The following is a 15,704-nucleotide window of genomic DNA, read 5'->3' on the forward strand; positions in this document are numbered from 1 at the left end:
GGACGCTAAGAAACCCTACGTTTAAATATAGGACCGTTCAAAAGTACCTGCTGACAGGTAATAAAGGTAACGCTGAACCCATCTTCAACGTCTCATCCAAGAGAGGTTGAAGGTGGGTTTAGTAGGGACCTACACACTGCTTTCCATAATGGAACTTAACACATATTAGGTGCAACACGTAGATGAGTTAAGTTGCCCTTTCGGTGAACTATTTCAATTCTCTGTCCGTATCAATATCATTTTAGGCCCTTCAGTGGGGAGTATAATAACTGTATTTGCTGCATTTGTCCTACACCATACCCTTTAACTTCTTTAATTCCGTGAATTTGCATAAGCCACTTCATTATTTACCACCTTGTTTTAATAATCTACCTTTCTTCCATGAGAAAGCTCAAATAAGATACAGTGAAAATACCCTATCAACGCAGTGACTATATAAAGACATATTTTATCCTAGGAATGACAATAAATCTCCATTTTGTCAATGCCAATGGTGTTCCAATGGTGCCCCAGATATTTTGGGATTGCACTCAAAGTGCAATCAAATTATTATTTATTTACTGCATTTATTTCATTAATTAATATGCTTTGATTGAAAAAAAAAATCCTCTAGTATAATTTATCTTTGCTTTCTTTGGTTGCAGTCGTCCCACTTCTGTATTTTGTGCTCCCCCCCCCCAAGTTCTTTCTCCTCTCTTCTATTGCCTCCAGGTATTGCAATGTCCACTCTCCAAACCCAGGGATGGGATTCAGCCGGTTCGGACTAGTTCAGCTGAACTGGTAGTTCCATCCAGTGGCTGGGCCTGCCCACCTGCCCCAGCATTATCCTGTCTTATACAATCACCATGTTTTTGATGCAGCACGCATGTGTGCAAGGTGCGCGCCAGGGGTGGGTTCCACTAACCTTTACTACCGGTTCGCAGTGGGAGCGTGCATGCTTCTGCACATGTGCAGATCACCCACGATGATGACATGGTGGGTGGGCGAAGCCTCCCACCAGTTTTACTACCGGTTGTATAGAACTGGATCGAACCGGGAGCAACCCACCACTGGCGCATACGCTCACATTTGCGATTCTGGGCAAACTGGTTGTTAAATTATGTGAAGCCCATCTCTGTCCAAACCCCATTGTATTTTGTGTAACATTGCAAAGTATTGCTGGCAGAATGGAGATACCGTACATGGTGGACAATTAGCAACCACAAAAGTCAGAAGGAACGCTGGTGAATTTCACTTCCTGTCTAAATTTGCTCTAAAATAGGAGGGAGGGGGGGAAATACAGAGTTCTTTCCAAACAAGGCTACAAAAATGTTAGCTGTTTTCCTTTGTCATATTCCCATTAATTCATTTAAAGATAAATAACATTTCTTTACGCCATGTATTTGTTCCCCTACTAAATGCTATTATTTAATATTTTAAAATTTACTCATTACTCATTACTACCAGACTACCATAACTTCCAGATTCCAAATATGTAGGATTATTAATAGCACCAAATATTAACAATATTTAATCAATCCCGGGAGTATACCTCCAAGTCAGTAGTGGGTTTCTACCGGTTCGCCCCAGTTCGGGCAAACTGGTAGCGGCAGCAGCAGGAGGCTCCGCCCACCTGCCCGAATGTTCTCATGGATGCTCTGCACATATGCAGAAGGTTCTCGCGCTCACAGTTTCGAACTGGTAGCGAAGGTAAGTGAAACCCACTACTGCGCCAACTCCCACAATCTCCAATGGATTATGAAAAAGAGAATAGCATCCTTGAAGTTAGAAGATTAGGACCATATATACTGATTTATATTATTAGTGTTAACATTGTGTGTTTTTTTTTAAAAAAAGGCTTGACCCAGTCAATGTACTGTCCACAAAATACGTATACGGAATAAAAAAAAAAAATCAGGCTATATTAATGCCAACACAGAAGACTCTTCTGTTTTATTTCTCTCATCCTTTCTCTCATTCACATCTTCTGAATGAGCAGGTGCAAGTCGATAGGGGAAAAAAGGGCTAAAATAGAAGTAGAAATATGAGGGGGGAAATAGTAAAAATAGATATTAAGATGATATGAAGTATGATAGAATTATGAGGAGGTTTAGATTTAAAAGATGACAGTAGAAACTATATGTTAGTTAAATTAAAAATGAAAATGGATTGTAGCTATTAAGAAAAATATTGTTATGTTTATTGAAATGGATATTGAAATGTATGAAACCCAGGACTCAAAACATTCACAAAATGAGATGTATAAAAGAAAAATTAAAAAATTATGAAATAAACAGTGCACAAAGACAGCAGCGGTAGATTTTTCTTGGAGATGTTGCAGATGTAAGGGCAGCAACGTAGAATGTTTAAGTGAGCAACAGATCTTTAGTTATGGAAATAAAGCTGAGAGATGAACCAAAAACCAATTGCAGAACTCTGTTTTATGCTATCAGGGGGAAAAAAAACCATGGGCGAGACAATTCTCATATTAGCATGAGTGTGACTATATTTTACAATTATTGTGCCCTGCTTATCATTTACCAAGAAAAATTTTTGAACGTTGCAAGTAGAGGAATCTGGATGAGCCTTTGATATGATTGAGTAGATCGTTGACATTCTTAGAAGGATCTGGGAGTAGACATCTGGACTTAAATATTTCGCAGAGGAAAAGCACATAATGCTGGCTCAAAGTGTGAATTGAACATCTGTGCCAATCTATATTTATGAAGTTTATCTGCTTTTTTTTCTAATGTCGCATAACCGTGTCTTAATTTTCCCCCTGTAAAAAAGAATGATGGGGGCATCTGATAGGACCCACCTCCTAAACGCTTGAGATGTCATGTTCTCTAGACATGATGGTACATTATTATTAAAGGTAAAGGTTCCCCTCGCACATATCTGCTAGTCGTTCCCGATTCTAGGGGGCGGTGCTCATCTCCGTTTCAAAGCCGAAGAGACAGCGCTGTCCAAAAACATCTCATTGGTCATGTGGCTGGCATGACTAAATGCCAAAGGCACACGGAACACTGTTACCTCCCCACCAAAGGTGGTCCCTGTTTTTCTACTTGCATTTTTTACATGCTTTCGAACTGATAGGTTGGCAGAAGCTGGGACAAGTAACAGGAGCTCACCCCATTACGCGGCACTAGGGATTCGAACCGCCGAACTGCCAACCTTTCGATCGACAAACTCAGCGTCTTAGCCACTGAGCCACCACGTCCCATACATTATTATTATGACTCTTCAAAAGACCCACTAATTTAAAATGGGAATGTTCAGCCCACCCTGTGATCTTTTCATCTTCACCCATTCCCACCCCTTTTTAATTCAAATATCTGAGTAATGAGTACCCTAGAAGTGATGTATGGGAACATTCACTGTAAGTTGTCCCTAAAAGGTTGCCTTTTGTCAAAACTGGTAGTGAAGTGTTCATCGCCTACTTCTCTCACCTATGTGTAGGCTAATTAGATTAAATGTAGAAGATCAATCACATAGTAGTGTCTTGGTAAGATTAATTGCTCCATCTCTGCAAATTAATTTTTAGCATGCCGCTTTGAAGGTAGTGGGAACCAGTACAGCTAAAGAACAGTACCCAGACAGAATACATATCGTTATCCTTCAGAAGCAAAGCATGTCCTTGCTGAAGTTTTATATTTTCTATATTTACCATTTGTATTTAGCATTTACCACTTGATTATATAAAGAACGTATAAAGAACGGTTGCTGGAACTGGGTATGTCTAGTTTGATAAAAAGAAGGACTAGGGGAGACCTGATAGTGTTCCGATATCTCAGGGGCTGCCACAAAGAAGAGGGAGTCAAACTATTCTCCAAAGCACCTGAAGGCAGGACAAGAAGCAATGGGTGGAAATTCATCAAGGAGAGAAGCAACTTAGAACTAAGGAGTAATTTCCTGACAGCGAGAACAATTCATCAGTGGAACAACTTGCCTCCAGAAGTTGTAAATGCTCCAACACTGGAAGTTTTTAAGAATAGATTGAAATATTTGTCTGAAGTAGCGTAGGGTTTCCTGCCTAAGCAGGGAGTTGAACTAGAAAACCTCCAAGGTCCGTCCCAACCCTGTTATTCTATTCTATTCTATTCTATTCTATTCTATTCTATTCTATTCTATTCTATTCTATTCTATTCTATTCTATTCTATTCTATTCTATTCTATTCTATTCTATTCTATTCCATTCCATTCCATTCCATTCCATTCCATTCCATTCTGAACAATATATCTATTAGCACTAAGAAAAACTGTAATCTCAATTGTGTTTCAAGATGATTGTCAATTTACAGCAGAAGAACTATGATGGACTACTTCAACAGCCGATCTAATCCTCGAGGAAACCCCTGAGGTTGGTGTGGCAGGAGTTGGTACATTCTATTGACTCTCTGCCTAACTAGCTTGCTCTGATTGATGAAGGTGCTTGGATGAGCAGCGAAACGTCTCAAAGTAACAACAACAATAACAACAACAACAGTCCAATTGGTCAACCTTCCAAAACCAATCGAACCTAATTTTTTCCTCAAACATTCGCCTCCCAGATGCATAGAGGAAGTTGGTAAGCGAAATCTAATTGCATCCTCAGAACTGTTGACTGCTTCTAATACAGTAAATGTAAAAAGTAATGTATAGCATTGCAATTGTGTCAAATCCTTAGGAATAACTGCTTTGCAGTTTACGACACCTTATGTGAAGCACCTATTGTCCAAGTATTAAAGTAGCTGCATCTTTTTTCCTTCACTAATTCAGAGCCAGTAGAACTGATTCCGTTCTCTGCAGCCCGTTCCTGCGTTCATTAGCAGACCATGCCAATTTGCTCAGGTGGCTCAGTGGCTAAGACGCTGAGCTTGTCGATCGAAAGGTCGGCAGTTCAGCGGTTGGAATCCCTAGTGCCGTGTTAATGGGGTGAGCTCCCGTTACTTGTCCCAGCTTCTGCCAACCTAGCAGTTCGAAAGCACGTAAAAAATGCAAGTAGAAAAATAGGGACCACCTTTGGTGGGAAGGTAACAGCGTTCCGTGAGCCTTTGGCGTTTAGTCATGCTGGCCATATGACCACAGAGATGTCTTTGGACAGTGCTGGCTCCTTGGTTTTGAAACGGAGATGAGCACCTCGCCCTAGAGTCAGGAACGACTAGCACATATGTGCGAGGGGAACCTTCACCTTTACCTAATAGTCATTACACCTATAGTTATTTAGTGCATTAACCTCCCAAATTAGCTTAGTCCTCTTTAAAAATGATATCAGTTGATAGCTATTTCCCTTTCTTGTAGTATCAAAATCCCAAGTCTCCACCACTAACTTTTCAGATTGTCCCTTAGCTCTCTTAGTTCAACTATTTTCAAAGGGGAATGAAACTTTTTCCTGTCCCTTTTCTTTCCATGCCACGCATGTCATAACCTCCCCCTTCCTCTCTTCAGAAGAAATTTAGTTTATCCCCTTGAAGGACCTCAATGTTCTTTTCCTGCATCTTCAACAACATTACAATGCCCCTTTTGTGGTGGTGGGACCAGAAGTGCATATCCCATTCCAAGAACATTTCACTCTAAAGAAAGTTATTATGATACCGCACAGTTTAATGACTGATTTTTTCCCTTTCTCTTAATCCTCAACATGGAATGGGCCTTTTTTCATGCCAAGATTCCTTTCTTTGCAGTCCCTACTAGCTCAACCCACAACAATGTGTCTATAGAATTAGCAATAATTGATTGCTCAAAGGAGCATCGCTTTACAATTGCTTACCCAGGTCCCATTTGGGGGAATTACAGTACTTCTGGTGTTATTTGCTGCTTTTCTTTTGTCTTAGTCCAGATTATGAACAAACTTGTTAAATTCACCAGTCAAATGTGTAAGCTTGGAGAGTTTCCCTATTTACAGGACTTCATCAGTGGAAATGTCATATTCTTCCTATGTCACTTTCTTTAACAGTTATCAAAACTATTCCTAAAAGATGCTGAAAATTTGGGTGTGTCTTATACTCCAAATGTAACCCCACCCACCCACCGGCCCCCACCCTTTGGCCTCCGCGCCAGTGGTGGGTTGCTCCCAGTTCTGTCTGGTTCTATAGAACCGGTAGTAAAACCAGCGGAAGGCCCCGTCCACCTGCCACGACATCATCATGAGTGATCTGTGCATGTGCAGAAACATCTGCGCATGAGCAGAAGCACAGGTGTGCACTCCCGTTGCAAATCAGTAGTAAAGGTAAGTAGAACCCACCCCTGCTCCGTGCGTCCTCTTCCTGGCTGCAGAGATTGCCACCAACAATGGCTTGTGTTTTTGGGCTCTGCACATTGCGTATTCAGCCTCCAAATGCTCTGTTTGAGATCCCTTCAAAGCTGCGGGGATTGCTGCCGATTGCCACCCAAAAACACAACACATTTGGAGGCTGAAAACACGACGCACGGTGCCCAAAATGGCTACCCGGAATAGCTGCTGCCTTCTCTTGCCCCTTCCGCACTTTGCCTGCTTTAGTCACTGGAGCTCCCTCCGACGATCAGTTGTGCTTTAGAAGCTGTTTTTTTAGCCCCAACCAGCCCCAACCTCAGAACCAGCGAGCAAAGTAATGTGCTGAAGCTGACCAGGCTAAGGACGCTAGCCAGATGAATACCTGATAGGCAGAATTTTTCCCCCTATTTTTCTCCCCAAAAACTAAGGTGCGTCTTATACTCTGAAAAATATGGTAAATCAAATATGGCTAAAAATAGTAACAATAGTAACAGTAACAATTTTTCAATAGAAGCTAAAAATACATTGTTTGCCTTATCTCAACGCAACAAAAAAGGAATACCTGCTTCCCACCCAAATTTTTGTGGCTTCAAAATTAAACAGTTACATAATAATTCAGGTATTATTATTATTATTTTTAATATAAGAAGTGAAGTATGGGTTGTCTGGAACAATGAGAATTTGAAAACATATCATATACAAATTATTTCATCCAATCTACCCTGTTTTCCCCAAAATAAGACATCCCCTGATCATAAGCCCAATCGGGCTTTTGAGCGCATGGCAATAAGGCCAAGCGCTTATTTCAGGGTTCAAAGAAATATAAGACAGGGTCTTATTTTCGGGGAAACACGGTATTCATAAGTATTAAAAATGCAGGTTCAAAGTATTGGCTACATTCAAGTCATCATCATCATCATCATCATCATCATCATCATCATCATCATCACTCAAGTTGGGGTATCATACCTTTGTCAATTTTGCTGCAATTTTTAGGTTCTTCAAATGCCCAGTCAAAATGGAAAGTCTGCCTTTGTATTCTGCCCAACAATGTAACTGAAATTAAAATAGAACCACTCAAGGCCAAGCTTTGCTCAAAAGGTACCCACTTCTTGACCCTACCAGCTCTACTGCTCCTGATTCTTATTTCCTTTTCTTTTTTCTTTTTTTTCCTTTTTGGTGCCTCCCCATATTAGCATTGTATGTTTTAAAATTTACAGGTTGCCAAGCTTTAGCCTTCCCCCATCTCGAAGCAGAAGTGAACATTTGGCTCCATCATCTGACTCTCAAAATAACCCCAAGCAGGCACAGGAAAAAATAATTAAAACAGGGGCATCTTGACCTTCTGCTTACCTGAACTTGTTTGGTTGCTCTCCGTTAAAGCTCATTTCTCTTGCCTTAAGTCCTTCTCAAGCCAGACTTTTTCCCCCTGGTGTGGTTTCAAAGCAAATATGACCAAATACAAGAAACTTACTGGACTCCGGATCTGAGTTTCCATCTCCCTCTGTCCGACTGTTGGGTGAGGTCTGCTCATAGTACTCCTCTTGAGGGAAACCCAGTGGCAAAGGATGGGTCATACTGGTGTTACTGCTGGGCTCGTGGTCTCCCAGCCCACTGTCACTGCAGCTTTCTTGAGACCCATCGGGGAGATGAAATGTAACTCGGCGCTGGGACTGCAGAAGGAAGAAAACCAGAGTTCCAACAAGGTTCCCAAGCAGGGGTGGGCTTCAAAAATTTTAGCAAGGGGTTCTCTGCCCGGTTGCTGTGGGTGTGGCCATGGTGGGTGTGGCCTAGTTGGCCTCCTGCACCATGGTGGGGAGCGGGCACGTTTGCCCTCCCTGGGCTCCTGAGGCTTTCCTGGAGCCTCCAGGAGGATGAAAATGTCCTACCCAGGCTCCAGAGGCCCTCTGGAGGCCAGAAACAGGCCTGTTTCCGGCCTTCCAAAACTTCCGGTAGGCCCATTTTTCACCCTCCTCGAGCCTCCATGCACCCTCTGCACTTACCTGCATCTGAAACGGGCCACGTGGGGACTCCTGGGAGGAGTGGGGGCAGGTTGGGCAGGCCCAGCCAGGAATGGGATTTGTGGGTTCTCCGAACTGCACAGAATCTTAGCTAGAGGTTCTGCCGAACCCCTGCGAACTCCCAGCAGCCCACCCCTGTTCCCAAGGAATTGGCAAGTCCTCCCAACACCGGGAATGTACTATATAAATGACAGGGAGTCCTCTACTTTCAACCATTCATTTAATGACCCTTTGAAACACTGTAGACCTGTTACGATGCTCCAGGTGTCCATTGCATACAGGCAATTCGTGTTTTACAACCATTTGTTGGTTTTTTACACTTGGACAATAAAGAATTCTAATTCTAATTCTAATTCTAATTTTCTAATTCTAATTCTAATTCTAATTCTAACCATACCCTACCCTACCCTACCCTACCCTACCCTACCCTACCCTACCCTACCCTACCCTACCCTACCCTACTCTATTCTATTCTATTCTATTCTATTCTATTCTATTCTATTCTATTCTATTCTATTCTATTCTTTATAAGCTTTCCAGCTAGCTTCCAACAAGCAAAGTCAATGAAGGAAAGCCATATTCACTTCATGACTGTATGATTCGCTTAACAACTATGTCAGAAAAGTTCATCAAATGGGGCCCACCTCATTTAACGATTGTCTTGCGATTGAATAGAAATTTTGGGCTCAATTGCGGTTGTAGGTTGAGGACAGTTTTTGGTGTGGTCTATCCTCTTATACACAGTAGTCTTAATTGTTCTGTGGCACAGGTGAAAAACAGTGCGTGCATGTGATATACGAGTCAGTTTCATGTGTGAAAGATTTTTTCTTAAAAAAATATATATATTGTGTGCTAGGTAGATCAGTCAGTCTTATTTTTAAATGCAATTGCTATCCAAAACTCTTCTTTTGAAAAGTCTCTAGGTATCATTTTAGATTTGACATGTTAAATAATGTAGGTAGTGTAAACTTCCTTTTGGAAATAGAATTGATTGAAGGGTTTTTGCATTCAAAAGATGCAAAATTACAGCCAGACAATTTCAATATATCTAACATAAAGCCAATGTTTAAGAATTTAATAGTTGAGGAGCTTAGAAGAATATATAGAAGAATGACAATATTTAAGGTCTGTTTTTTTCCCCCACCTAAAAAGGTATTTTAAACACTTCTATTGATACAACAAATTTTCTTCCCAGAAATATTTAAAAATACTCTGCTGTGTAGTTATCCAAAATAATACCTTTTAAACTTTGTTTTGAGTAAGAGGTTAGTAAATTAAATTATTCTGAATAATATGTTAAATATTAAAGTGTTCTAAATAAAGTATGATTTAAACAAGGGCAACAATAAAATGTATTTTTCATTAAAGTGTGAAATGTTCTTCGATTCATTTCATATTATTACAATTTCTTTATTGCAATACAAAAAGGGGGGAAAAGGTATTGTTTTTATGATGCCCTTAAAGTAATTATACTTAATTTAAGAAAATTCACTTTCAGTTAAAAATATACAAGCAAATCTGAAACATTTTCTATGCCTATCAGGGCTCAGAGATGTGGCCTAAATTTAGCACAAGGTCATTTATCACAAAGCACTAGTTATATTTCTGATTAATTTAGGATCACATTAGGGGATTATATCATTATTTTACAAATGAGGGTTGAAAAAGCCATCACAAAATCATTCATCAATATACAAATACTATTTTTTTCCATATATCTAAGATTTCAAACTAATATATTAAGGTAAGCTTTCACCTTTATTATAACAATGTAGTTCTAAATTAATGGTAATATTTAAAATAGGTATTGCTTGCTGAACATACTTACTAAGCAAGTTCTTATTAACTTCAGAACTAAATTTGAATAGATCTCACTGATTTTTTTCCAAGCATTCCTCTTTTTCTCTGTTTATCAAGCCACCCATGAAATACCTGTGGATGAGAAACCTGGGTTTCCTCTTCTTAGACCAATACTCTTACCACTATATTTAACTCTCAATGGGCCAATGAGTGGAACTTCAAGGTCATATTTGCATAGACCTTCAAGGTCATGTTTGAGTAGACCAGGGGTCTGCAACCTTAAACACTCAAAGAGCCATTTGGACCCATTTACTACAGAAAAGAAAACACCGGGAGCCACAAAAACCCTTCCCGTGCCTGACTATTTCTTGAGCGGCCACAAAACTAGCATATGTAGTTGAATTAAATGTTCTGTTTTCTTCTGAACATTTTTTCTTTTCTTGGATTTATCCATGGTTGGCCTACCGGGGGTTGAAAAGCTCAATAAATCGCGTGCCAGCAGGTGTCACACATTGGTGGTTGTGACGCATATTTTGAGTGACAGGAGCCACAGCAGTTGGGTGAAAGAGCCACATGCGGCTCCAGAGCCACAGGTTGCTGACCCCTGGAGTAGACATTCAAGGCCATATCTGAGTAGACTTTCAAGGATGTATCTGATCGTCATTCAGACAACTTTGCACGATGGTGGTCCATTCATGATTTAGCGAAACCCATGAGATTGCTAATTGATCTCATTAATTGGACGTGCTTGTTCCAAGAGAATCAGAAACTCTAGGTGTCCCAAATATTGCCCTTTCTTTGCAATCACCAATCTCAGATCCTTAAACGCCCCGCAGCCTCGGTTCACCGTAAGCTTTCTTGACACCTCCTTTCCAATTGCCTGCTTTTCTTTCTGTTGCCAGAAAACCGTAAGAAGCGAACATCATTTCTCATGGCTGGGTAGACATGAGAAATAAAAAAGAAGCTTTCAGCTGGTATGCATTGGGTGGATAAAAAATAGAAATCTGGGTCACGCAAACTTGAAAAGTTTATCTCTACGTCACCTTGCTGTTTTCAAAATAGCTTGGGAAAGTTTATCCTCTTTCTCTCCAAAAAAAAGTCACATTCTTTTAAGTATAAGTATAACTTTATTGTCATTGTATGTATATACACAGTATACCCATACAACAAAATTCACATAATACCCAAAGAGCAGGCCCAACACACATAACAATCCCCAAACACACTCCCACCTACCACAAATTCCCCACCCCTAAACCACCCAAACATCCACACAACAGACCAAGTAATGCTGTCCAACTGATGGTGGCCCTTTAGTTCATTGTTGAGTGCAATTATAGCTCTGGGATAAAAACTATTCAGAAGACATGTGGTTTTCTGTGCCAATTTAAGATTCGGAAAAGGTTATTCTCTCCCCCCTTAAAGAAAGTTTCATAAAAAACATGAATTCTCTCCAAAGAGGAGACAAGTTATTCCAATTTTCCCATCTTGAATCTTAAAAGGAATAACTTCTTTAAAAGAGAGGCACTTTCTTCACATTGGCTATTCTTCAACATGCTTAATTAACTCCAAGAAATGCTTGACACGAGATGTGCTGATGCTCAGTGGCTTTTACCCCAGCTGCCCTATTTCTTTATGAGACGGGAGGAGGAGGAGGAGGAGGAGGAGGAGGAGGAGGAGGAGGAGGAGGAGGAGGAATAATTAATGCAATAAGAAAATAAATGGCATCTGGTTTCTATTTGCATCCTCTTTTTTTATTGTGATTATTTGAAATTCAGCATTATCATTATTATTTGAAAAAGGCTGGGCGAGATCTGAAGGTGCCCTATTCACCTGGGGATGGGCTGTCAGAGGCACTGAATATCAAGAAGTTTCTCCTTTCTTGTACTTTTTCTCATTTTTTCCTGTACTTAGCACATCTGAAAATCAAGCCTTGAGCAGTCACATCATTTCCAATAGGCACTTTCTTCTTTCCTCTAAATCTCATCTTCCCACAGAAAAAAATATATACTCGGGGGGGGGGGAGGAGGAGGGAAAAAGAACAAGGAGAAGAAATCGTGAGATTTTTTTAGTGCTTGTTTCTAAATAAGAAGTTAAGAGCAAGCCAGGCTTGTCTTGATCTTCCGTCGGGATTTCAACTTCTTTAGGAATTTTTCTAACAGCTCCTGTTAATTGCTGGGGTGGCGCAGTGGGACAGCAGTTTTAAGACGGTGGGCTTGTTGGCTGGAAAGCCAGCAGCCCAGGTTCGAGACCCAAGCACTACATAATGGGGTGAGCTCCTGTCCTTGCCCCAGCTGCTGCCAACCTAGCAGCTGTTGTGGCCCGCCAGCAGCCAGTAGAGCTGGCGACAGACTCGGACAGTAAAGAGGTTGTGGAGGAACATGGGCCACTCCTGGAGTCTGGGGAAAGCTCTGATGGGTGCTCTGCATCAGAGACAGACAGAGGGCCAGGGCTGTCTGACAGTTATCAGCTACCTTTGGAGTCGGAGATAAGTGGGGCTGAGGAACAGCTGGAGCCTGTTCCCAGTGTGCGCATGTGCAGAGAAGGGAACAGTTAAGGAACAAGGGCAGACTCGGGAGCAAAGGTGGATGGTGGATGGTGAATGGTCCCTCCCATAGGGAATAAAGGGGAGCAAAAGGGGTGGGGAGTTTGCAGGAGACAATTTGTTCATTTCATTAGTGTGAAGATCTGTTCGTGACTCTCAGAGACTCCTTGCCAAGCATTTTCTTGTACAGCATTGCAAGTTTGGAAGACATCAGCCTGGCAGCTCTCCAAGCCTGATAAGGTCTGTGGTTGTAAATTCACATTTGAAAGACTGTTTTCTGGAATCACAAGTTTACATATTCATATTTCTAGAAAGCATTGGTGAACTTGTAACAACATTCACATTTGTATCTTTGAGCATTGTGGTGGCCTAGCGGTGAAGCTAATCACCTCCCGTTCAGAAGGTTGAGAATTCAATCCTAGGTAGCGGCAGATGTTTCTCTCTCCTCGGGTGCAAAGAAAAAAAATGTCTGCTGCGAACTCCATGTGGCGTCAGGAAGGGTATCCGGCCAGTAAACTCTCAGTTCCTTCCAGTTCCCCAACTCTACCCTGAATTAGTTAAGGGATGAGAGTCATTAAAAGGGGAGTATTCACTGTTGTAGCTTTGAGGTTTGCAAAAATCCTCCACTATCCCTCACACTGATTAAGAAGAAATAATAATAGTAACAATAAAACCTCTGTAAATATTTTACCCTGTCAGAAGATTGTTGTGATGTCTTTCTTTGGGAAACTGATCAAAGGTGACTTTAAATTATTTATTCGACAAACCCAAAAGGATTACCTCCCAATCATTCTAATTCTCTTTCAAGCCATAAAAGATAACAAGTTTGATGTGTTAATCATTTTTTCCCCTCAGAACAACATCTCTGAATTAAACTATCGTTATTCACTCTTATCAACAGCACAAAAGAACCAAAGAACTGAAATAAAAGAGGAGACATCAAAAAAAAAAAAAAGGGAGGAGGAAAATCTTGCCATATTCAAAATGTCACGGATATCTAATTTCACTTTTGAAAGGCAGTTATTGTATGCTAATTAGGTATTGAAATGAGGCTTAAAAGCAGAATTAAATAATTAATGCCTCTGCAATATGTTATATCGATACACAACTAAACTGGTGCCGGGTTTATAGACTGAAATTCTAACATTAAATAAATGTGTATATGACACTTGCCTGATGCTGTTGACAATGTCAACAAATATGTGGTTCAAATTATTTTAGCGTATTTCTTCATTTTTAGCCATTTTTATCCCATTTCTTTTATTTTCTGGTGGGTGGCAGTTTAAGAAAAAATGGAAATTTTAAATTTGGTTTTAATTTATTGGGGTTTTAAAATTGGTTCAGCCAAATTTATTTAATTAGTTTTATCTCTATTTTAAATTTTGTATCTATCTGTTTTATTTTATGGCTGTTCACTGCCCTGAGTCCTTCGGGAGTAGGGTGGTATACAAATTTAATAAAATGAAAAAAATGAAATGAAAAGAATGGTTAGCCCAAGCCTAATTCAGGCTTCCCAAACCCTTCGCTTTCTCCAGATTTTTGGGGTGGTAGCTACCAGAATTTCATACCAACATACAGTTTATTAAAACGAGACAAAGATTAAAAGCTACACTAGCATTCGGATACTATACATGGAGAAAGGATAATAATTTGGACACCCCTACAATAAAGGGGTGAGAGGGACCCGGTGGCTCAGTGGCTAAGATGCTGAGCTTGTCGATCGAAAGGTCGGCAGTTCAGCGGTTCGAATCCCTAGTGCCGCGTAACAGGGTGAGCTCCTGTTACTTGTCCCAGCTTCTGCCAACCTAGCAGTTTGAAAGCACATAAAAAATGCAAGTAGAAAAATTAAGGACCACCTTTGATGGGAAGGTAACAGCGTTCCATGCACCTTTGGCTTTTAGTCATACTGGCCAGCTGCACTGGCTCCCAGTGCTCTTCCGGGTGCGATTCAAGGTGTTGGTTATCACCTTTAAAGCGCTCCATGGCATAGGATCCAGGTACCTTCGAGACCGACTTCTGCCACCAGTAGCCTCCCACCGGCCAGTCCGCTCCCACAGAGAGGGGCTCCTCAGGATGCCATCGGCCAAGGTATGTCAGCTGGCAACACCCAGGGGGAGGGCCTTCTCTGTGGGAGCCCCTGCCCTGTGGAATGAATTGCCCCTGGAATTACGTAAGTTCTCCGACCTCCGTGTATTTCACTGTGCCCTCAAGACCCTGCTGTTCTGCCAGGCCGGGCTATTGAATTAATGATTTTAAATTGGGTGTTTTAAATTTCTGGGTTTTAATTTGGGCCGAAATTATTTAATAATTTTAATTATTTTTAATTGATATCTGTATATTTTTGTGTTTTTAATAGGCTGTACACCGCCCTGAATCCTTCGGGGGAAGGGCTGTATAGAAATAAAATAATAATAATAATAATAATAATAATAATAATAATAATAATAATAATAATAATAGACATCTTTGGACAGCGCTGGCTTTTCGGCTTTGAAACAGAGATGAGCACCGCCCCCTAGAGTCAGGAATGACTAGCACATGTGTGCGAGGGGAACCTTTACCTTTACAATAAAGTCTTTTTTTTCCAGTTTTGATCAGTCATACATACAGAAATTAAGATGTTTATGAAGCCAGATCCATATGGACTGTGGGAGCCCTTAAAATTGTCCCGAGAAAAGCAAATTGAAAGGAGGTAGACACGTATGACTTAAGAAGCATTTTTGTTGGCAACTCCGAGTGTGAAGACAGATGTCTTAAAACTTGCAGAACAGCTGAATGTGCAAGTAGTCAGGCTGCCCTTATTTATCATGGCCAGTCCTATTTTCTGCTCCCTGTCTTTAATAAATCACAGTTCTTAGTTCTGCCTTTTGGTGATGCTTTATTCAAATCTCACAGCTTGGGCGATGCTATAAATGTCATTTGCCAAAGTGCAGCCCCTTCGCCTGCCCGCAGCAATTTACCATATCAACCGGAGGCAAGGCAGACACTTCTTGTCACTTAGAAAGATTGATATAAATGCAACATTGACTTTAGAGAGAAAGGTGACATGAGTATATAAGGGCATCTCCAATGGAACATGGATCCTAACCAAGTAGGTTTCCCCAGTAGCTAGGGTTGAAGTTCTTTT

General features: G+C 40.8%; 1 protein-coding gene across 1 annotated transcript in view; it reads right to left on the reverse strand.

Annotated features, from left to right (window-relative positions):
* Positions 1-15,704, reverse strand: part of PCDH11X (protocadherin 11 X-linked) — a 708,765-nt gene that overhangs the window by 161,586 nt on the left and 531,475 nt on the right. The window contains exons 6-7 of the mRNA XM_060692133.2: positions 7,686-7,884; positions 7,181-7,267 (exon numbers count right to left, since the gene is read on the reverse strand). Coding sequence (XP_060548116.1) covers positions 7,181-7,267; positions 7,686-7,884 — 286 coding nt within the window. The remainder of the gene's footprint in view (positions 1-7,180; positions 7,268-7,685; positions 7,885-15,704) is intronic.

The sequence above is a fragment of the Pantherophis guttatus genome, chromosome 12 (genome assembly GCF_059756535.1).
Source record: "Pantherophis guttatus breed Tessera chromosome 12, ASM5975653v1, whole genome shotgun sequence".
Classification (NCBI taxonomy): domain Eukaryota; kingdom Metazoa; phylum Chordata; class Lepidosauria; order Squamata; family Colubridae; genus Pantherophis; species Pantherophis guttatus.